General features: G+C 39.6%; 1 protein-coding gene and 2 long non-coding RNA genes across 5 annotated transcripts in view; 1 reads left to right on the top strand and 2 right to left on the bottom strand.

Moving 5' to 3' along the window:
• LOC146492294 (NACHT, LRR and PYD domains-containing protein 3-like) overlaps window positions 1–5,853 on the bottom strand; it is a 227,877-nt gene extending 222,024 nt beyond the window's left edge. The window contains exons 1-3 of the mRNA XM_085151459.1: window positions 5,389–5,853; window positions 1,508–3,278; window positions 1,255–1,428 (exon numbers count right to left, since the gene is read on the bottom strand). Coding sequence (XP_085007585.1) covers window positions 1,255–1,428; window positions 1,508–3,278; window positions 5,389–5,662 — 2,219 coding nt within the window. The 5' untranslated portion in view covers window positions 5,663–5,853. The remainder of the gene's footprint in view (window positions 1–1,254; window positions 1,429–1,507; window positions 3,279–5,388) is intronic.
• Window positions 5,854–16,209: 10,356 nt separating this feature from the next.
• On the top strand, window positions 16,210–22,756 carry LOC146492293 (uncharacterized). 3 transcript variants are annotated; one of them, XR_014872374.1, is made up of 7 exons: window positions 16,210–17,178; window positions 17,277–17,769; window positions 18,240–18,396; window positions 18,555–18,605; window positions 18,863–18,984; window positions 19,127–21,553; window positions 22,477–22,756. It is a non-coding gene; the product is annotated as an uncharacterized LOC146492293 (long non-coding RNA). The 3 variants fall into 3 exon arrangements; XR_014872372.1 differs by lacking the exon at window positions 18,555–18,605 and adding an exon at window positions 18,649–18,687 and having other exon boundaries at window positions 16,211–17,178; window positions 22,477–22,754; XR_014872373.1 differs by lacking the exons at window positions 18,863–18,984; window positions 19,127–21,553; window positions 22,477–22,756 and having other exon boundaries at window positions 16,437–17,178; window positions 18,555–18,856.
• On the bottom strand, window positions 21,741–24,561 carry LOC146492292 (uncharacterized). Its single transcript, XR_014872385.1, has 2 exons — window positions 23,685–24,561; window positions 21,741–23,251 (listed from the first exon to the last, which is right to left on the bottom strand). It is a non-coding gene; the product is annotated as an uncharacterized LOC146492292 (long non-coding RNA).

Raw genomic sequence — 24,561 nt, 5'->3', positions numbered from 1 at the left:
ACACCTTTCGCGCATGCAGGGTACCGATCGGGTTTCCGGTATGGATCGGGTAGTGACAGGGTGAGTGAGTGAGTGATTCGTTCGCTCGCACGCTCTATGATTCAGCACAGGAGGGAGGGGGTGAGCGAGTCCTGAGTGATTCGCTTACGATTCAGCACAGGAGGGAGGGGGTTAGTGAGTCCTGAGTGATTCGCTTACGTTTATGATTCAGCACAGGAAGGGAGGGGGTGAGTAGCTCAAATGTGCTGATAGCATGTTAGCAGAGCGATGCTATTGTGAACCGAGGAGCTATTTTCTTGATGTGAGCTTCTACTCAGGGTTCTTTCTTCCAGTTCAGAGCAGAAATGCTTTTGTTAAGAAACTGGCTGTTGTTTTTTCCCCCCCACAATTTTAATTATAAGCTAGATATATTTCTACTAAGCAAATTAGTTTGCTAACAGCAACAAGGATGAGTCAGTGAGTCAGTTGGGCTTGTGAATCATGATTCACGAGTCAGTAAAGTGATTCTCGAGTATTGAACGATTCGTTCACGAATTGAACATCACTACCTCAGACCGCTGTCGGGTCCACCACATTACCGTAAGAGCTAAGTGAAATTTTCTCTCGCTTTGAGACACAGAACGACACCCCAGCACAGAAGCTTCAGACCTGGGGTTGTGGGTTGTGTGTTCAGGTCTCGATATCCGGATATGTAAAATAAAGATCATTTTTTAAAGTAAAAAGACCACTTTTGAGCCGTGTCTTTTTGGCCGTAAAGAATACCAAAAGAACCGGAATTTAATAACATTAAAACTAAACAATAAATGAGCAAAGTAGTGCATGATAAATATAGATGACAAATACAAAGTGCAATATAGAAACAGTGGGTAAAAAGAAACAAACAATTAAAAAGGAGGATAAAAGATGTGAGCAGTAGTTAAACAGTAGAAATAAATATATAATAAACAAATAAAAATAGATAATAAATGAAAGCCAGGTCAGAAAGGTGAGTTTGGCTTTAAAAGCATGAAAACACACTGCTGTCTTCAGGAAGGCTGCTCCAGTAACAGAAAGTCATCTACATGTGGGTTTAGTTCTGACGTTAGGGACAAGTAAAAAAATAAAATAAAATGAAAAAATCTGTCCAGACAACCTGACAGTCAAAAATATAAACTCAGGAACTTAAAAGGAAAATTGTGCTGACTTTGAACGTCCGCATCAAGATAAACTTACAGATTTAAGAGTCAAAAAGTGTCAAAAAGTCTGTATCCTTACCCGAGAGTTTCAAGTTTACAGTCAGGACTCTTTAGTCCAACACACAGCAAATCCAATAATGAATCCTGCAGGTAGTTCAAGGTCAGTTCCAGCTCTCTCAGATGATTGGATGGGGAGCTGAGAATTTCAGACAAAGCTTCAAAGCTTCTTTTTGAGAGTTTACAATCTCTCAGCCTGAGGAAGAATAACAATGGAGACATATTCTTTTATTTATCTAGCATTATTAAACATATTTGTTCATAGATTCACTTACAGCACTTTCTTGGATGCTTTGACCACTGGCAGCAGCTCCAAAAATGCCTTCTCTGAACGGGAGTATTTCTTCAGGTTGAACTCATCCAGATCTGATGACAGTAAGATGAAGACCAGAGCCGACCACTGAGCAGGAGACAGTTGATCTGTGGCGAGACGTCCTGAACTCAGGGACTGTTGGATCTCCTCCACTAGAGAATGATCATCCAGTTCATTCAGACAGTGGAACAGATTGATGCTTTTCTCTGCAGACAGTTTCCCACTGAGCTTCTTCTTGATGTAGTGAACTGTTTCCTGATTGGTCTGTGAGCTACTTCCTGTCTGTGTCAGCATGCATAGGAGATTCTGATTGGTCTGCAGTGAAAGACCCAGGAGGAAGCGGAGGAACAAGTCCAGGTGTCCATTTGGACTCTCTAAGGCTTTGTCCACAGCACTCTGGTAGAAGTCTTTTACAGTAAGTGTTTTCTGGAAAATTTTAGAGAGAGGAGATTGTTTCTTAAGCAGGTTGACTCCAGAGTTGATGAAGGTCAGATAGACATGAAGAGCAGCAAAGAACTCCTGAATGCTCAGATGGACGAAACAGTAAACAACGTTGTTGAACATGTGGCACTCATCAGCTTTAAAGATCTGTGTGAACACTCCTGAGTACACTGAGGCTGCTCTGATATCGATGCCACAATCTGTCAGGTCTGATTCATAGAAGATCAGGTTTCCTTTCTGCAGCTGATCAAAAGCCAGTTTTCCCAGAGACTCAATGATCTTCCTGCACGACTCTGTCTCAGTTCCTCCATCATACTTGATGTCCTTCGTTTTTAGGTGAAATAGCACAAGGCATAGGTAGAGCTCTGTGAGAGTCTTAGGCAGATCTTTGCTCTCTTTGTTCTTCATGACAAACTCCAGAACTGTAGCAGTGATCCAGCAGAAGACTGGGATGTGGCACATGATGTGGAGGCTTCGTGATGTCTTGATGTGTGAGATGACGCTGCTGGCCTGCTCCTCATCTCTGAATCTCTTCCTGAAGTAGTCCTCCTTCTGTGGGTCAGTGAACCCTCTGACATCTGTCACCATGCCAACACAGTCAGGAGGGATCTGATTGGCTGCTGCAGGTCGTGTGGTTATCCAGAGGCGAGCAGAGGGAAGCAGTTTCCCCCTGATGAGGTTTATCAGCAGCACATCCACTGAGGTGGACTTTCTAGGGTCAGTCAGGATTGTAGTTTTGCGGAAGTCCAGAGGAGGTCGACACTCATCCAGACCATCAAAGATGAACACAACCTGGAAGTCTTCAAAGATGCAGATTCCTGCTTCTTTGGTTTCAGTAAAGAAGTGATGAACAAGTTCCACCAAGCTGAACATTTCCTCTTTCAGCACATTCAGCTCTCTGAAAGTGAATGGAAACATGAACTCGATGTCCTGGTTGGCTTTGTCTTCAGCCCAGTCCAGAGTGAACTTCTGTGTTAGGACTGTTTTCCCAATGCCAGCCACTCCCATTGTCAGCACTGTTCTGATTGGTTTATCTCTTCCAGGTGGGAGTTTAAAGATGTCTTCTTGTCTGATGGTTGTTTCTGGTCTGTCTGGTTTCCTGGATGCTGTTTCAATCTGTCTGACCTCATGTTCATCATTGACCTCTGCAGTCCCTCCCTGTGTGATGTAGAGCTCTGTGTAGATCTGACTCAGAAGGGTCTGGTTTTCTGTTGTAGAAATCCCCTCAAGCACACACTGGAACTTCTGCTTCAGGTCTGACTTGAGTTTGAGCTGACACTCAGTGAGAATCTCTGCATGAATAAACAGCAAATGACACAAATGAGAAAACTGCATTCTGGTTACTGTGGTTATGTGTTCAGTTCACTGGACTCTTGGTGTCATGATCCGGGTGAGTCTGAGTAACTTTCCACAGCATCAGCTCTTCTCCCCTGGGTGGAGCCCTCCTCACTCCTCCCTGCTCCTCACCTGTTGCCAATTACTCCGGCAGTATTTATGAGCAGCACTCACAATGAACCTTCTCCAGATTGTCTGCTTATCACAGTCAGTTCTCTGCCTCACATTTTGTCTTGTGCTCCTCAGCTTGTTTCGCGTAACCCTCTTTTCCTGTTCCCTAGTCGGCACCTGGATATATCTTCCAACTCTCGCCATAAGTCACGCCTCAGGATTCTGGCCTGCCACTGCTGGGAAAACTCACTCTTGCAAACTGCCATCCTCACCAGACTTACCCAGATTTAATTCATCTCCTCCTCCAGCTGATCTCCACCTGCAGCCACGTAACACCTCTTAGTTTTTAAATCTTGGACTCATTCACTACACTGTCGACCACTCTGATTATTATCTCCTTTGTTCCAGTGATCCTGGATAGTTTCTATTCGCCCGTTTCTACCCCTGTTGTTCCTTTGACCTGCCTCAGCTTATGTTCTGGCCTCAGCTCTGCACTTCTCATAATACCTCACTTGCAGTTGAATTTAGCCGTGATTCAGCTTTCTCCGTCAAGAAATCTACTAAAATACATTTCTGTTAAAAGTCACTCAGCCTCCGTTTTTTGGTTCTGTGCTTGACTCCATTCCTTTTCATGAGCCATTGAGCCCTGACACTTGGGTTATAACTGAGGGCAGGTTTTATAGAATTATAATTATCGATTTAATTATGTTTATTTATACGGCACCAAATCAATACTAGCAACATTTCACATATTACATAAACAACACTATGGAGCCAGTAATGAATAAATGAAAGAATTTCAAGTATAAAAGTTTTTTTTTAATTCCTCCAAATAACAACAACAGTCACCCCAATGTGCTTTATATTGTAAGATAAAGAACCTACAATAATACAACAGAAAAAACCCCAACTATCTTTTTGGGTCCTGAAAACTGAAGGCTCTGCCTCCCATTCTACTTTTAAATACTCTGTGAACAACAAGTAGGCCTGCAGAGCGAGAGCGAAGTGGTCTAATAGGGTGATATGGTACTACAAGGTCATTAAGGTAAGATGGGGCCTGATTATTTAAGACCTTGTATGTGAGGAGCAGGATTTTGGTATCTGCTTAGATACCATATTTCTAAGATTTTCAGGGCCGAGTACAATAACCTCAGTTTGATCTGAATTAAGAAGCAGAAAGTTAGCGGCCATCCAGGTCTTTATGTCTTTAAGACATTCCTGCAGTTTAACTCATTGGTGTGTGTTATCTGGCTTCATGGACAGATAGAGCTGGGTGTCATCTGCATAGCAGTATAAATGTATGCTATGTCTTCTAATGATGCTGCCTAAGGGAAGCATGGAAACGGGAGTGTTGCCAGCAGAAGGCTGAAGTGGAATCTCCCAGAAAGCTGCAGAAGAAAAAAACATGAGCTCAGATTTCAGTCAAATAAGGAGAACTGTGGCTTTCCTCCAACCTTTGACCAATCACCTTAGTGTCCTGTTTATCAACCATAATAAAAAGCATTTACTGTCTGGGCATTTTTTTGTTTGGGTCTCCATACAGCAGAAAGAAATGGCAGCCATTTTTTACCTTCAACTGGTAAATAGATTTAAGAAAAAGCACTTTGATCATATTTGTGACATGTCCCAAACTGTTGTTGTCGCCTCATTTATGTTGATAAATCAGCTCTAAAACCAATCGGACAATATAAATCTGTAAAATGGGCAGAAAACCTGCTGCTGGTCCCATTTTAATCAAATCAACCCAAAGAGCAGATATTCATGTGTACACAGGAGGTTATTTGTGCAGATGCATAAAACACATAGAAACTGTTGGCTTTCTGCAGTCTCTCCCTCCTGAAAGTGTTGGCAAGTGTTTTGGATTTATTATTTATATGGATGCTTATGGCACCTCTGTAATGTTAGCTAATGTTTTTATTGTTTATGTGTCTTTTGTTTAGTCATTCCCTGACTTACCTTTGGTTTCTGGGATGGTTTTATTTAAATTCTCCAACAGATCATTCCTGTTTATCCTCCCCAAAAGATTTTTAGTGACTTCAAAAGTCTTGATAGAGTAGGTATCAAACATCAGATCCACTATGTTCGTCCTCTCTGCATTCTCCAGTTCACTCTCTGGGATTGCTGGTAAACCTTCTACAGACCCGTTCTTCAGATGCCACTTAAATTCTTCAAAGTCATCACGTCCCAAATCCTTCAAAGTCCCCAGAAGGATTTCTTTAGGTGTCGTCATCTTTTACCCTGTAAGGATCCGATAAACAAAGACTGTAACAACAGCTGGAGAGGTAATTGTCTGATTTATCAGAATTTAACTTGATTCTAACAGCAGTTCATCACTACCACCAATAAATTTCTAAGGCTCAGAATGCAACAAAATTGCACATAAAGAAGCACATAGAGAAGTATCCAAGTAACACTTTGCTACAATATAAATAAACTATTATAAATAAAGAAAACATTTAAACTAAATATATACACTACCCGTCAAATGTTTTAGAACAGCCCAATTTTTCCAGTGTTTTTGTCACGGTTTGCGAGCCGTGTGTAAATTATTAAAGGACCCTTTATGCAGGCAGCTCAGATGCAAGTGAGTTTATTCATCACATGGTGATACAAACAGAAATGGTGAAGGTGAGCATGGAAACTAAGCAAAAACCTAAACTGGGAAAACTAACAGTACACAAATATGAAGAAGTACACGAAGGGAAGACGAAAACACGGAACACAAGGGGTGGGAGCAAAGCACCACAACACATCACTATATAGACAGTTACACAGAGGGAGACACAGAAGGCAACAACACAGGGCGGAACAAATGGACAGAGAAGACTAAACACAGAACAGAGTGCACAGAGAAACAAGGGGGGCAGGGAATCAAAACCTAGGAAGCATAGAATAACTCACAAACAAAACTGACATAACACAAAAATCACAAAGAACTGAAAACACAAGATCGGGAGACCCAGGACCCTGACAGATACGCAGACGAACCAGCAACTAACAGAGGCAAAGACAAGGCTTAAATACACAGAGGGATAACGAGGGAATGAGACACAGAAGGAGGACACAGCTGGGAGTGATTGACAAGACGAGACAGAGGAAACGCAAACTAAACACACTGACATGAGACACGGACCTTCACAACAAAGCAGGAAATACATAGACTGAACTTAGAGGTACAACAAAACACAGAACCAAAACGTAAGAATAAACAAAGATGCATCATGAAATCAAAGATTAACAATACAAAACAGAAAACACTGAGTCACAGACCCAGGATCGTGACAGTTTTATTGAAAATATCCTTTTTATTTCTCATTGCACTCTGAAATGAAAGCATAGTACAAATAAGCAGTTGGAGTTAAAAATAAATCATGAAACACATTTATAGACCAAAGTTTATTCTAAACGTTTGACTGAACACACCCGTGGCTTCTGTCTACAATAGAAATCAAATATTCTCCCATATCTGTAGCAGATGTTCTCATAAATGTGGACCTTGTAATAATAGTAATAATAATAACTTTATTTATAAAGCGCTTTCAAACAAAGTGCTGTACAACTAAAGAGATAAATAAAATAAAAGCGATACATAGCAATACAGAGAAAAGACACAATACAAGTTAAAAACAATAAAAATGTAAAAACTAAAAGCCATAGAATTAAGACATGTAGGATCGGGTGAACAAATGTGTCTTCAACTTGGTTTTAAAAACCTCCACAGAGCAGCCTGCCGAATATCTTGAGGGAGGTTGTTCCACAGAAACAGAGCATGAAAAGAAAAAGCTCTCCAATTGTCTTTTTTCTGGCTCCAAGAACCTTTAGAAGACCAGAGTCCTGAGATCGGAGAGCACGAGATGGAACATAAAGGTGTAAAAGGTCGGAGAGGTATGAAGGTGCCAGTCCGTTTAAAGCCTTGTAGGTGAGCAGCAGGACCTTAAAATCTGCTCGAACCTGACAAGGTAGCCAGTGAAGAGATCTCAGAACAGGGCTAATGTGCTCAAATTTCCCAGTTCTTGTTCAAATGCGAGCAGCTGCATTTTGCACTATCTGCAGACCTCTAAAACTTTTCTTTGGTAGGCCAGAAAGAACAGCATTGCAATAATCAATGCGGGAAGACACAAATGCATGGACAAGAACCTCTGCAGTGTCGCTTGACAAAACTTGTCTGATTCTGGCGATGTTCCTCTAATGATAAAAGGCGGTCTTTGTTATCTCTTTTACATGAGATTCAAAGGAGAGCACCATGTCGAACCACACGCCCAAGTTTTTTACCTTGTTCCTGCAATTTATGACACTGTCATCAATTCTCAAGATCAAATTTTGGGACAAGTGCTGAAATTTGTGTGGCCCAATGACCATCAACTCTGTCTTATCAGTATTTAGGAGCAAGAAATTGTCCGATAACCAGCCCTTAATTGCAGATAAACAACATTCTAGTTTAGAGACTTCAGCACAATTTCCAATGGTTAAAGGAACATAAAGCTGCAGGTCATCAGCGTAACAATGAAAGGTTACATTAAAAGAACGTAAAAGAACACCAAGAGGCAGCAGGTACATAGAAAACAGCAATGGTCCAAGTACGGAGCCCTGAGGGACCCCATGCCTCACTGCACAAGTCTCGGAGAGATCGTTTTTAAAACTAACAGTCTGAGACCTCCCAGACAGGTAAGACAGGTAAATGACATCCAGCTTATGAGTACCAAAAAAGTCCCGAAGAACATGAGTTTTATTTGATACAGATCTTGCGTTTAAGAGAGCTAATTTAACTGTCTGTCCATCCGTGGTAGCAGGCAGTATTTGTAGGTTGTTCATATTTGCTCCACCTCCCCTCGTATCCCATCGGCATGGCAACCAATAAAGCAGCTTCGGGTGAACGTGCTCCGATGACGTCGGGTAAACAGGAAGAAGGCAGCGCTGTTTGAGGCCAAAATAAAGTCCCAAACAGCCAGGGTCACCGATGGTAAGGACCATGTAGGTTGCTTTGCTTTCAGTCTTCTGTCCAGTTCAAACCAGCTCGATGGGGTTTCAGTCTAGAGACTGTGCTGGACACTCCATGTTTTCAAGCTCACCATCTTGTTCTTTTTTCCTGAGGTAGTTCTGGCACAGCTTGGACTGATGTTTTGGGTCATTATCGTGCTGTAGGATGAACCCCTGACTGTACTTTTGGCACCTCTGTTCAATTCAAAGTGTACTCCAAATGCGGTCGATAAATGCGCAGTTCATTTCCCCAAATTAGAAGTGTGGTCCGGTGTAGACTTCATGGTCCCATATATCCCACAATTCATAGCGCGGCGGTGGGTGTGGATATTTTGTTCGGAAAAAAACGGCGGAAGCCTGAAGCGGAGCGGCCGAAGAGTAAACTTTTAAAAGTAAGTACTGAATATTGTGTCACTTATTTATGTGCTGTAATTGTTTATATGCTTTATATATTCTGAGGTAAGTTGATCTATAGTGTTACATCATATTCTATAAGGATGTTGTGTGTTTATATACTTTCTGCCCAGTTTGACCCATTTAGCAGAAGTCAGCCTGTTTAAGGCTCTGATATCTATTCTGTATGACTTAAAGCAGTTATGACATGGTCTGATTTTCTCACCCAACATATATATATATATATATATATATATATATATATATATATATATATATATAATACATCTATATATACACTGTCACAGATACTTGTCTTTGAGTGAAGATTTAAGGTGACAGGAAATATAAATAATGTGACGTATGACCCTGAAGGTAAGCGCGTCATGGACAAAATTAAAACAGTATGTCGGATGTGCCACGCAATGCTCAATTACGTTGGTGGGAACTAGTGCGTTAGCGCAGTTTGCTCGTTAACGTGTTGCCGTCCAGACCCACGCACGGAGGGATCCGCGGTAGCTCGTTAACGGAGATTTGACGTGTTGTGGCATTAACGTCATTTCAGATTAACGCTGACAGCACTAGTGGGAACACAATGAATATGACTGCACATTTACTCCGACATCATCCCAGTGCAAAGACTAGTGGAAGCAGACAAAAACAACAAGCACGCATGCTACAAACTTTACCCGAGTCATTTAGACAGCCGTTAGCACATGATTCTCCTTATGGGGACCTGATATGTTTTGGTGAGTGATTTCTCGATCAGATAGATTTATTCTTTTATTACTTTGTTGTTTCAGCAACATTAAATTTAAAAACTGTACTTTTGAGTTAAAATATATATTTATAATTTTAATAAATGACAAATTAAAAAAGCATGAACATTTTTTTCAACATTTTTTTTGTATCGAAAAAGTATAGAACCAAACCGAACCGTGAATTTTGTGTATCGTTGCACCCCAATATATATATATATATATATATATATATATATATATATACACACACACACACACACACACACATATATATTTCCACTCCTGTGCTCTCAGCCTCAGATACTCAACTAATCAAAGTGATGTCATGACAAAAATGAATGACCAACAAAACATTTTTTCTCCTTCATTTCTGTCACACAAAGCTGTATGTAACATTTCTCGCGGTTAGTATCATGGTTGCTAGGCAACCTGAACAGCGCGACGCAGGCTAGACTGTCCCGTTTCACAAGCCTCTCACTTCCGCACTTCTTGTACTTATAGTACACACCGTACGTAGTACGCGTAGTGCGCGTACTTCAAGCGTGCATACCCTGAATTGGGACACAGCCGTAGACTCCTCCGAATGCAGCCGACAAATGCGTCCTCCTTTTCCCCGAATTTGAAGGATGGGTCCGGTGTGTCCTTCGTGGCCTACCATATCCCAGAATTCATAGCGCGGCCCAGCCAAACTCCAGTTTCTAACAATGGCGGCCGCTACTAAGTTTTTGTTTTGTTTTTTTTTTAAACTTTATTTACAAAGAACAGTATAACATACAAGGCACCATCATTAATCCGAATATGTAACATCCTCGGTTGAGCATTATAGCAAAAAAAAAACAACAACAAAAAAAAAACGATAAACACAAAGCTAAAAGAGTTCGTACAAACAGAAAGAACAGTCATTGAAGGATTTGAACCAAAGGCAAAAATAACGAGCAAAAAAGGGCAGTCATGATTATAAAATAGGGAGGTTTCTTTTTTTTAACATAGATTAAACTCGTTAAATAAAACAACAAGTTTATGAGCTTTCTTGTTATTCACAAGTTTCAGCGATTTAGCCCAGAGTTTAAAGTCATTCAGCCATTTGTTTATACATGGTTTAGCTTTAAAGTATTTGCATTTGTGAAGAAAAAATTTTCCCATTAACAAAAATAATCAACAGGTCAAAATCTGCATTCTCAGCAAGTATTCCAAATTTTATTACTGTCACCGTCAAATGTGGTAACTGAATTCTCCTGGACTGTAGCTCCACATGTCAGTCCAGAAGGAGTGCACTGATTCACAGTAGAAAAACAAGTGATCCAGACTTTCAATATCATTTTCACAAAATGTGCAGGCGTTCACGTCTAAGTTAAATTTCTGTCTTAAGAATTCATTGGTTGGATAAACCTCATTAATGATTTTAAAGTGAACCTCTTTTACTTTAGTGGAAAGAGGAAGTGAAATATACTTTTTTCTTATCGCCTTAACCTCCATGGTCTCAAATTCTTTAAGGATATCATTTCTTTTAACCGGATTAGGGCAAATTTCATTTATCAAAATATTCCTGATCACCTTGTTTGTAAACCTGCTGTCACCAAATTCAACTCCAGCTATGCAGAGCTGCCTCAGTCCAGGAGAAATTTTAGAGTGCACAATATCTTCTTTTATCATTGATCTCAAAGGGACTGGGATGGCTTTCACTAGGGATTTATATCTCTTAGCAGTACATCTTACATCAAATTTCTCACAACACGTCTCATGTTTTAATAAGACCCCATTACACTTTTCTATATTGGTAAAGATATTCTTATTTTCTGTTGATGTCTTATCCTTGCAAATTACAAAGCCCAGATACTTCACCTCTTTTTTCTATCTGTATATTATTTATTGCTTGCAGGGGACACTCATGCAGAGCTAGAATTTCGCATTTATTAATATTCAGCTGTAGGCCAGAAGCTTTGGAGAAGTGGTTGATCACCTGTAAGGCTAAAGGAATCTGGTCCTCATTTTTTAAAAACAGGGTGGTATCATCTGCGAGCTGACTGATTATTATCTGTTCACCCATCACAGTTAACCCCTCAATGTGACTGTTTTTAATCAAAATAGACAGCTCAGCAACCATGATGAACAGAAGTGGTGAGCTGCTACATCCCTGCCTTATCCCTCTATTAACCTCAAACCTTGAACATGTACCATGTTCTAGCAAAACAGAGCTGTTAATGTCATTATATAGCATCTCTATAACATTGATAAATTCCTCTCCAAAACCAAAAGACTGCAGAGTTTTTAATATGAACGTATGTTCAACTGAGTCAAATGATTTGTAAAAATCCAAGAACAGGATGTATCCTCTCTCTTGGATTATTTCACTGTACTCAAGGAGGTCCAAAACCAGCCTAATATTGTTATGAATTAGTCTTCCTTTCAAAAAACCTGATTGTGTTTCACTGATAATGTTTGAGATGCCTTTCTTTAGCCTCTCAGCTACAGCTCCAGACAGGATCTTATAGTCAGTGTTTAGTAAGGTGATGGGTCTTAAATTGTCTAAACTTCTTTTATCCTTACCCGATTTAGGGATCAGGGTTTCATGCTTGGCATCAGTTCTTTTTTCTCTATCGATTCCTTTAATGCATCAAACAATAAAGTTCTTAGGTCCTTCCAGAAGAATTGATAAAAACTAGTAGTGAGTCCATCTGTCCCTGGGGACTTGTTTAATGCCATTTTCATGACCACCAAATCCAGTTCCTCAATTTGGCAGCCACTACTAAGTTTTAAAATTACTCATACTAATCTTTCTGGGTCACAAAATAAACTTTTAACATTTTTTCAGGCGAGAAAGTAGCTGTGTAAACATCAAATATCTGCTCGGTTTATCAAGATACCGCATATTTGCAAAAGTGCTTCGACTTTTTCGGAGACGTCTGCTACCCACCAGCTCGATAGCCAGCCGGGAGCTCGAGGGTCACTGAAGCCGCCGAGAACGGCACAACTCCCGGCACATCATTTTCAGATCACCGCGGACTTTCGCTACTCAGGTTAAATGTAATATATAAGTCACTTAGACAACCTAAAAATGTTATTGTTGGGCTTTTTCAGTGTTTTGTTTGTTCCTGAGTAAATCGGTTTGGCTGAGATTAAAGTTATTAGATTAGATAAAATAAAACTTTATTAATCCCCCGGGTGGTTCCTCCTTGGTTTTTACACAGCTGAATAAACATCAAACAGAAAACCGATTAAACAGAAGTATGAGACGGTCGAGAATTTACTCCAGTGTCCTGTTATATTGCAGATAGCAAGGAGCAGACGGCCGAGTTTATTAAACTCCACCGAGACAGCGGTGACGCTAATCAGAAGGCTAGACTGTCCAATTTCCCCAGCTGCCTACTTCCGGCCTACCCGACCTTCTGAGGACCCGGCCCACGTAGACTGCGAAGGCCGCTTCCTCGGGAGGATGCAGCCGATGAATTTGGACACGACCAGAGTTTCTGTCGCCATTTACAGAAAAAAACATTCCTTATCAAATTTAAAGATTTTAGCTCTGTAATAAAGTCCGTTCCCAGCGGACTGACTGAGTTGATGAAAAGCTACAAAAAACAGAACACACCACATGCATCCGTTAACACTCTTTATATAAATGGTATTGATTTCTTAAGCAAGAAATGCACCAATAAACATATTAGAGAATGTTTGTATAATACGAAGAAAATAACTCCAAGAGGGAAGTTTTTTTGGAATGCTATTTTTGATCATATCAACTGGGATAAAGCGTGGCTTGTTCCTTTTAGATTTTGTATTACAAACAAAGTTAGAGAATTACATTTGAAAATATTACATAACATATGTCCATCCAACACTTACATTTCATTGTTTCATTTCATTGATAGAAAAAGTACCTTTTGTAAAACTGAACTTGAAAGTGTTACTCATTTGTTTTATGGCTGTTTATATAGTGCTACATTTTGGAGAGAGCTTGAAAATTATATACTGTGCAAGACAACATATGAAATCAAAATTGAAGGGAAGAACATTATCACTTATTTTGAAACTAAAGAAAAAAAAATATGTGCCATTGTCAATCTTTATATCTTATTAGGGAAATTCCATATACATAAATGTAAATTTCAAAACTCAACCCCATCATTTAATTTGTTTTTGATTGAAATTGAATATTACTTAAACTCTCTTAAATTAACTTCCAATATAAAAGGTTTATCATTGATTGAAATTCATTCAGAAATGTTTAACGAATGAGCTGTCACAACTTTCAAGTACAAAGTTGTTATGAAGTCTGTCACATTCCCCCTCCTTTTTCTTTTTTCCCTTTATTTATTTATCCTTCTTATTTCATTGTACTGTATATTGTTACTCTTATTTGCCTTGTATGTCTACTGTACAAACTGAACTGGAATGACTGACTGTTCGCTTTATAATTTCAATAAAGTTTTTTTTAAAAAAGAGCTTCTGTCGCCATTTAAGGGCGGGTCTTACTGTGAACCTGCGCGCTCATTGGCTAATAACTTGAGATTGACAAGCCGTTATCCAATGAGCGCGCGGCTTCTCCCAACATAAAGTAGTTTCCTTTGAAAAACCAAAGTCTGATTATTTTTGCCTCCACTGACGGAGCCTGTTGTTCCCGCCACAGAGACACAGTAATGTCAGAGCGGTGTTAACACTCACCTGCCTCAGCACAGCTCTCACTCTCCTCCTGCTCTCTCAGCTAAACTCACTTCCTCTCTACTTACAGGAAACCAGCGCTCAGAGGAGCCGACCGGCCTCACGTTTCACCCACAGACACGAACAGCGTGGAATTATTTTATGTCATAAGAAGAAACATATTCATGTTAACACTCACCTGCCTCAGCTCCACCTTCCTCCTCCTGCTGCTCTGAACGGAGGATCAACGCTTTCACTTTCACTGCTCCTCCCTAAACACAGAGGATGCTGGGACTTGTAGTTTTTAACCTTGTGTGATATTTATGGCTGTGACACTAAATCACAGCACGAAGACTTCCTGCAAATATTTCACAAGCGATAAAAGTTTCACATTAAAGGTGAAGTTATTTTTCTGTCTCATGTTCAATAAACAGTTTGCTGGGAAAACTGAAGAACAGACTTCAGACGTTCCCTGCAGAGTTTCTGCTGCTCGGTCGTCTGCATGTTGCTGAGACTGAGCTGATGATGAAGCTGTGATGGGTTTATGGCACGTTTGGTTCTAGAGAAGAGTTTTACTGTCGGTGCAGGTGAAATGATCAGAGGTTACAGCCTCTGGCACTGGTTAAAGTGGAGGCAGCGATCAGGACGGCTGAGCAGCAGAGGTCTCGAGGGTCCTAAAGTGTAAAAGCATCAGTGTTAGTAACACAAAGATCACAGAATGGCCTGTTGTCCGTATATTTATATATTTCCAAAATCACATTGTAGAGACGTACACAGAGCACAGTAAATTATATAATGCAAACAACTACCTGAGAAACAGCAGATACAGCAGATAAATTAATTATACTTATTACTTTTGTATCGTTTATTGCATTTATGGAGGGAGTGATGTATGCTGGGTAATGGCACAGCTAGCGACTGGGTGACTTTATTCACCCGCTTCGGCTGTTATCAGTCCATACAATGGGCGTTACTAGCACAAATCAGTCCCATAAATATGGGCCATCTTCTGCTAGAAGATTGTTATCGTCCATCCAGATGGAGGATCACTAAGTTTTAGGCAGCTTTAAGATGCATTTGTAGTTATTATTACGTGTTTTACCGTCTTTATGGTGCTAGCTTAAAGTTACGTGTAAGCGTTAGCTTATATTGGAGTAAAGCTGCTACTGTTTAAACGATGTTAGCACAGAAATATTAGCTTCTGTCATGACTGATGAAGTTACTAGTTAATAAAGTTTCCAGTAAAGTGTTTAATCGCAGCCACAGACTGACAGCAAATATCTCGATTAGCTTCAATGCATCTGTAATAAATATGTGCAAGTTTCAGTGCTTCGTTTAAACTGTATGATACTTATACTGACCCAGGGTCAGTGTAAAATACAATCCTAGCTGTGTGAACAAAGCCTGGCTCCTTTAATCCTGCATGCCAAACCTCAGGATGCAGGTTATTATTACTCTTTCCTGCTGGCACACCTGTCACACCTGAGAGTCAGCTAGAAACTTACAGTGATGTGGACATCATCCAAAGACTGCCAGACTCTGTAATACTGTAAATGATCAGTGACTCAGGTTAACACTAAACTTTAAACAGTCCCTCTGTGTCTCTGTGTGCTGAACATTTAGGATTGAGTCAGGCTGCATCAGCTGAAGCTGTTATTTATATATATCGGTATTTTTTTAAATTCAGGTGTGGGGAAAATACATAAGACTGCAGTGAAGCGATGTACCAGATTAATCCCTGGCCAAAGGTATCGTATATAAATCAGAGTACTGATCCAGCCACATCAGCCTTTTGTGAGGTCTGTTTAACGACTTAAAATGAACTCCAGGTTCCTCAGAGGTGGACTGTGAGCACAGAAACACATGTTCATACATACAGCTGCAGCAAACTTACATTAATTTTAAATAGATTTGTTACTCTAATGTCTGTCTCTGTGTTAGTCCTCTGACAGACTGGTGACCTGTCCAGGTGTGCTCTACCTATGACCACTGGGACAGGCTCTAGCCTCTGTAATCGAAATTTTCTGTTATTCTCATTTAAAGTATTTAAGTGCTTATGCATATGCTTAGTTGTGACACTGTTATAGACTGTTCAGTGAAAGTTTCTAAAACTAGATGAACTTACTTCAGCAGTTTGAGAAAACAACTCCCTTTACAGGTGCTGATAAGGCCAAGGTCACAAAACAGCATAACCATTGATCCGTTAGGTTTCATAACGTGAAGTGTGGTAGGATCAGTTTGTAACTTCCTCCCTCTTCCTTGGAATGCATAAAGGAGTAGGAGCACGACTTCTGTGGCAGAGCTGACATGACTGAACTGTGATGTTTGATGTGTGTTGGCTCTCCTGTGCGCAGTAATAAATAGCTTGATCACAGCTCTTTCTGTGTTGCAGACTTTATTTAAAAAATTCCACGACACCCCCACCCCCACCCCCACCCTCCCACTGTGAACCTGAATTGAATATTCAGAAGACATTTGTTTAAATAGTTCTAGAAATCTGAGCTGTTGGTGTGTCCTTGGATTGTGTGGTAATAATATTAGAGCTGACAATCTTTCTTACTGAATCTCTACTATGAGTCATGTTACCTGAGATTAATTCTATGTTTACCTGTCAGCCTGGACAAATGTGCTGTGTGAAGGAAATTAAATGAAATCAGATCTGAACTGCGTGCATTTAAGGAACCTGTTCATATTTAATTGAAATATGAACCAGTGTTTTTTATTGCTGATTCCAAGATAGTCTTTGTGGAAATCCTGTTTGGCTTTTTGTTATTTTAATTCTCTTTTCCGTTTTCCAGAACAGTTCTCCACAGTCGCTGTCCACATGGGTCAGTGGGACCAAGAAGCACTCTGCTAATGTGTGGACTCTGACCAGCAACATCCAGCAAGACTCAGACAGCGTTTTCTATCTCCCAGCTGGAGTTTTTTGTTTGTCTGTGACTGGAGAGTCAGATTTTTGTTGAGCTTCACACTTGCAGAGGTAAGTCAGTTTGCAGAGATCCCTCCCACCCTGGCTTTTATGTGCTAGATTTCTTATCTGAAACAGTAATATTTCAGTGACTGCTGCTTATACCACAGTTTAATACACGCTACTGATCCCTGATGGGAGAATCATCACCTCTGCCAACAAAGAAGCCTGGTGGATGTTTGTTTACAGTCTGATGATGGGACATCATGCTCTGCATCTTCAAAGTTTACCTCCTCATTATTATTCATACCCAGTAATGTGAAGTATGCTTATATCTACTATAACTGAACCAACCTGGTGCTCTTCATTTATGGAGGCTGTTGAGTCTGAATGTTTGATGTTGTGTATCTCGTGTTCTCTGGGCTTTGTTGTCCTCAGTCTTTTTGCAGGATCAGAAAACAAAACCAGGAGGCGTGTAAATGTTTCTTCTCCATGATGTTTCTTCAAATGTTTCTTCTGGATGATGATAAGACCGTGACACGGGATGCCACCTTTGGTCTCGTGATGAAGCAAAGCTCAGGAAGAAGTGTGATTAAATGGTACCCACATGTGTGCTGCTGAGAAGGATGTACAGGGGCACCTGCAGCCAAATCCAAGCCTCAGGTTAGTTGTAGTTGCAGAACGCTATAGGACTGAGACAGCTGAGGCATCAAATGTTTGATTAAACGGATGAAAAATAAAATTATCACTTCTTAAAATCTGTAGCAACTTCAAGTCTGTCATGCTGAGCATGCTCAGAATGTGACAATATATTTTTGTTCAATATTTAATTTCTTTCAGTTGCAATTGTTAAATGAAAAAAAAATATATATATATTCTTATAATTTAGCAAACTAATCTATCAAAAAAATATATATATATACATATATCTGTATTAGTTTTAATAAATTAATTTGACACCTGAATTGAAAATACCATATTGTATTCATACAGAATCAGTTTGATATCATTGTTTGTCTGATTGTTGAAACTAAGAGCTACTTTGATCTGTTTAGATCTAAAGTATCCAAAGTTGAGCTCTAATGTTTCTTCACCCTTGTGTGTGTGATATCTGATTTCCTACATGCTGGCAGAGCGGCAGTTTGTGCTCACAGATGGTGACGGTGTGGAGAGACGGTGGTGTTTCCTCAGAAGAACCAGCAGAGTCACAAAGGACACCAGTCCATCTCACCACCTTGACTTGCTGACTGATGCTCGTCTGCACTGCACAGAGGAAATCAACTGACCGAGGTTTGTCCAGTGACGTGTTATGAAATGTATATTTGTTTTATGCTTACAGATATGTTTTTCTTGACAGAGGCTCTGCAGAGGTTAGACAAAGCAGAGAAAATATGTGCTTTACATTTTACTGTGATTTATTGAGATATTTCTTGACTGATGTTCAGCAGGAATGGAGAAATAGAATCAAAGGGAGATGTTTTTGCTGTTTTTGTAATGATGTAAGTAAATCTTGAATATTATATATTTGCTTGGTTATATTAGGAGTGTTTCTGAGTGAGGGAGAGAGGAGTCATCATCCAGGTAAAGTGACGTGGATCAGTGGATACACTTGTCTCCCCTTTAAAGGAGACGATCCAAGTCAACCTTAAATGTTAGTGCTTTCAAATACACAAACATTTTTAAAGGACAAAAATGAACATCCAACTTTGACTGTAATACAAAATAAATCTTTGCATGTGTGTTTTCAAACTCTCAGATGGGCAGCATATCAGTCTTGGACTGTGTAACCTGCCGGAGCAGCGCTGGATGATCACCACACGTGAGCATGTTCCTGCAACATTCAGCATCTGATCTGTCATCTGTGTGCTTCTGCTTTTGGTAAGTAGAGTTACCCAACTACAGTAACTCTAAACACATGCCATCCATTTCTAACGGCCTGGTTACTTCCTGTCAGTTATTTTAGAAACCATGTGGTCACCTGACCTAACACTGTTTCTTCTTCTTCCTCTTAATGTTGAAGTGTCAAATGTCAAACAGCTGGAGAGGAAACTACACCAGTGTACTGGGATGTTTCAGTAACACGTGCCAGATGCTGTTCCTTCATGGTGACATCATCAGAGACAGCCCCGCCCACCTCAGGACCTCGCCATTGATCATGATGATTATAATGATGACAGCACGCGGAACTAAGACTGTAAAAATCCACGACCAGAATGTTTAGATGCTTTCTAATTATTAATGAATACTGAGTTTTTCTCTCTCTCTTTTTTTTCCTCATTTGTTACTAACAAAGTTCACCAAACTCACACAGTTTACATTCTGTATGTTTCCATCAAGGTTTATTTTCTTAGAAATCATTGTTTTTCTCCTTTTCTCTTTTGTAATTGATGATCATTCAGTGAATATACTGCGCTGCTTCCTTTTATTGCGTCACACATTGCTTTAAGTTTTTCAGAGTCCAGTTATTTTTTACTGCTGTTTGAATTCTCTGTATGTTTGACCCTGTAGACTGTTTGATGGACTGCTTGTCTTCCTGTTTGTAACCGCCGCCTGTTTCTGACTAAAGATTTGAATTTCTGACTTTAACACAGCCTCTGCGTGTCCTCCCTTTGTGTCCTCTTCCTCTGTGAATGTGTTGCATGTGTCACAGATTCATTTTATTAACAGCTTTCCCACAGTGAGTTGCAGCAGCATTCATTCACAGCACATTTCAGAAGGATTCAGATTAATACAGTGATCTTATAGTCAGAATTATCCTGACAGAGTGCCATTGTAAATTATCTTTCATCAGGTAAATTTTAAAGTTCAGTATTTCAAAGCAGGAGTTATGAAGAATCATATTGGAATTAGGACTGTAACAATATGTACTTACAAAGTCTAATTTTTTTAATTATGCTAGAATATTGGAAGGCAATCAACTTTTAGTGTTTTCCGCATATTAATTATTCTGAAATAGAGACGGTGACCCTAACTGTACAGAAGCACACTAAACAACTGACAATCTAACAGACATCATTGGCCCGAGCCGTCATGCACAGTGAGTCTGATCCTTTGCTGTGAGAGTATGACAAGCATGTTTCTGGTCAGTTTGGAAGAAATAATATCACAATGTTGATCTTTTTTTCAATATTCCTTCTCTTTTACAACATAAACTGTGATCAAAGCTACTTATGTTCACAGCATGTAATAATACTGACAGTCCAGGGCGTTGTGGTCTGTTGAGCTAGGGTTAGGGTTAGCAATTCAGACATATGTAATCAATATTAAACGTCTCTGACGTGGGCCACTGTCCGCAGTGTTGGGAAATCCATACCAGGCTGGAACGAGTCAAGGTAGGTGAGCATCCACGAGAAGACACAGCAGATGCATCCTACTAATACTGACAGGACCAGGAGACTCCAGAAACCGAGCATCTTCTCTTCAGTGCCATCCTCTCCTGTCACCCTCTCTGCCCGCAGCTCTTTGAGTATGGGGTAGATAAGGGCGCAGAGAAACCCTTATTACTAATTTGTATTATAATTCAATTTTCATGAAATATTCATATTCAGTATCGGTCCTTTTATATTATAACCACGTATCCACCCAGGCTCATGGTGGGGCAGGGCTCTGTCCTGGGATGCTTGAGTACAAGGTAATGTACACCTGACCAGGTATCCAGTCTGTCAGAATTGTTTTCAATATTTGGTTCAAAAATATGAGTGAAAACAAAAATCCAACTAGGATTCTTGCATATGATGAATGAAGTCTGTCTTTGACTGTATTGTCCAGCTGATCCATCAAACCCCCAGCAGGTGAACCTTATGCATGACATAACACAGCAACAATGTAAAAAAGTAAACAGCAACAGTCTAAATGTAAAGTGCATTCTAAAGTCCTCTTCAATAAATTATATGCAAAGAGTCATTCAGGACTGTAAAACGTGAACTACAGAACCCAGAGTCTTCCTCATTAAATCTCTGGTTGCTTCATTTTTCTATCCTATATCAGATACTTTAAAGGTTAGGTTAGGTAAAGTTGCACTGTCATTGTGAGGCAAAGTGCTTTATGTGTGTGTATGTGTATGTGTGTGTCATGAACGGCTATAAAAGGCCTATAATTAAAGAACAAAGCGGGGTTTGAGTTCGAGTTGCGGCAGACTGTCACTACTTGTAAATGGAACGCAGCCTTCCTACGGCGGACAGCTAATAACAGGAATCGGACGCGGTCCACCCAAGTCCACAGCAACCACTATAGCAACCGCCTAGCATGACCTTAAAAACATATTCTGTCTTCATAACTATCAAAAACGTGAAATGATTTGCAAAGTGTGAAAGTGTTACAGCTGTAGAGAGCTATGGCGGTATCTTTGGAAGCTGTTTACATAGCTAATAATATACGATGTAACCATGGAGACAGTCAGTCACGTGAGCTAGCGGCGCACGTTTACTACAGTAAATAAGGTGATTGTGTGCACAGCGTCCACACGCTGGACAGGGTAAAGACATTACTTCAATATTGTTTTATATTGATATATTTTTGCCTTCTGTTGACCATCACCTCAGGTTCACCATTACAGTTTCAGCATACAAATGCACACTGTCTAAATATGAACACATTCAAAAAACAAAATCATGTCTCAGAAATAAGCACAGCTGTTCATGTTTGTCATTATAGTTTTATTTGTAAGAAAATTATGAACTTCATATTGTGCATCAAATAAAAGAACATTTCACAACTCTGAGTCAACAGAAACAGGTAACAGAAATGTCTCTAATGTAGACATGTACAGTGTAGTGTAAGCATTAAAAGATCATAAAGGAAAAACTAACATTTATGTGAAACTAATTGTAATAAAAAAATGAACAGGTGCTTTATAGATTTAAAAGAAAGAATCTGAAAACAACACTTTTTTGGTCTAAGTGATCAAAGTAGAAAACAGAACTGATGTTCAAGAACAAACCGTAGCTGCACTAATATTACACATCTCCATTGTTGTGGTGAACAGACATGTTGCTTTTAAAACCACATGCAGTGTGTGACCATGACTGTTCACTGAGACCATGAACGCCACTTCGCTGAAGCAGTCTTCTTCTTCTTCTTCTTCTTCTTCTTCTTGCCATTAAAATGGAAGCAGACAGAGCACGAGCTGTTTGATCTACTGAAAGGAAAAAGAACATATGAGCTGAAACCAGTCAGCTGAAATCTTTAAGACAGGAACAATCATTCAATGCAGTGTCTCAGGTGGCTTAGCCTGTTACAACTGTTGATACAAGCTAAATACGGTTAACACACAGTGTCAGGGAACTCCAGTGTGGGAACTAGTGGCTTTAGGTTTGTAGTCATTTAACTTTCATCCATTCATTCCTTTAATTCAGGAGGAAGAAATGCCAGGTTGGTGCAGGCTGGTTACATGCATTTGGTCCCATGCTGTCTTTAACTAAATGACTTGGTTCATTTTATGGCTGGGCTGTATGTGGGGTTATATCATGTTATTTGGGCAGGAGTACCTGTCCCCTGTTAGACTTAGAAAGTTTCTCCATAAGTAGAGTTTCTAACTCTTCTAGCACATCTGTGGCTGACAGCTTTTTGGTGGCTCTTTTTACCCCACACTGGTTGTGAGTGTGTAAATAGCCCCACTAGTTCTTTTGGGTTGCAGTTAACTTGGGAGGAAGAGGTGGGTCTAGATGAATAACAATTATCTGGGATACATAAATTTCATAATGCATGCATATATCTCTATCAATTTAACCTGGCCTGAGTGCTGCCATTTTTTACATTCAGTTATTTCTCTTAGAAATGTTGGAACTAAATAATGAATATGTTACAGTTAAACTGACACTGGTCAGTGTAAATGGCTCATTGGGACAAAGAAACCTTTAAATTAAACCCTATCACCTGTTATCGAGTGTCAAACAATATCAAAGCTGTAAAAGCTGTTTACAGTCAGAATTTATAAAACTATGATTGTAAATAAATTCAAACAAGTGAGCTTTTCTCTTTGTGCTGAATATCAACACTGTGATTTCTTAGACTGTAAGCTTTACTTTAGCACAACCAGTTGTAGAAGCCGTCACTCCAAATGTCTTTTGATAACAAGAAAAAAATACCTTTTCAGTACACGGCCTGAAGTTCTTCTCCAAACATCTTCTGCCATCAGCTTTGTCTGCTGGTTTGAAGACAATAAACCACAAAAAAGATGATTTAGTCACTTTGTCTGCATCATGCAGCTCGAATGTGTCGTGTAACGATGTTGAATAGCCGTCGTTATCCCTCTGCTGTGTCAGTAGGATTGTACTGTACAGCATCTCATTGATATGTGAAGAATGCTAATGTAACACGATAACAGACGTCTGGTCTTACATCATTAAAATATAAAGGGCAGGAGATATTTAGATATTTTTATACTTATATTACATTTTATAGCTGACAGATATTACTAAATAGATAGAATTTACTAAATAGCTGGATGAACATGAAATTATGTCCATAATCACAAATGACCATGAGAGCCAGTAGAATTAATTCAACTGGACACTCAAAAGACGTCCTTAAATGCTCTTTAAGTGGCAGAACAGATGAACAAACAGTTAATCGCTTACTTAAGATGAAACCGGCTGAGCTACTTTGAAAACAGCTTCTAACTGGTTCCTCCTTTAAAAGGATGACTCCTCAGGGGTAAGGCCATCATGCAGTCCAGCAACCTTTATGGTTCTGCTTTGATTCACCAGGAACTATTAGGGAAACCTTCCAGCGCCTCCTGTGAAAGACACAGGGATAAACACAAACATTTATTAACATGTTCCACAGTGTTCCAGTTTGATTTTCTCATCCTGTGGACAACAACGTACATGGATGCAGGTTTATTGTTAACTTTTGTAAGGTTTATTTACTGAACATATCCAGCTGCAGCTCCACTGTGATCCTGAACTGGATAAGCACTTAAGAAAATGTGTCAATAAATGGACATACATCAACTTACTATATTTATCCAAACAGACTGGACCAATAATGCTTCACTCAGTTAGAGACTTTAACAGTCTCTTCTATGTAAGAATGCCTCGTGCTGATAGACCTGCAAACTTGACAACAAAGGTTTTTCAGACTGCATGTAGCTGTCCTCTATGTCAGCTCACACATTTATATTCATGTCACACTTATTTCTGCTTTCCCATTTTATAATTATTACTTACATTTTGATTAGATACCTTGAGTTTGTAAATGATCAGATTACATAATTGGAATACAATGTATCCAATTCAGGGTTGCAGGAGGATGAAGCCTATCCCAGCTGATACAGGACAAAGACAGGACAGGCTGCCAGTTTATCACAGGGCTAACACAATATGTGTAACAGAAAATCCACTTAAATGTTTGATATTTCTTATAATAATCATAATTATGACTATTATTTAAAGGTTTCTTTATAAATACATTTTGATTTTTTATAACACCTAAAATATAAATCTGAGCTGTTTC

Source organism: Neolamprologus multifasciatus, chromosome 23, assembly GCF_963576455.1.
Source record: "Neolamprologus multifasciatus chromosome 23, fNeoMul1.2, whole genome shotgun sequence".
In the NCBI taxonomy this organism is placed as follows: Eukaryota; Metazoa; Chordata; class Actinopteri; order Cichliformes; family Cichlidae; genus Neolamprologus; species Neolamprologus multifasciatus.
This window is presented reverse-complemented; position numbering and strand designations above follow the sequence as displayed.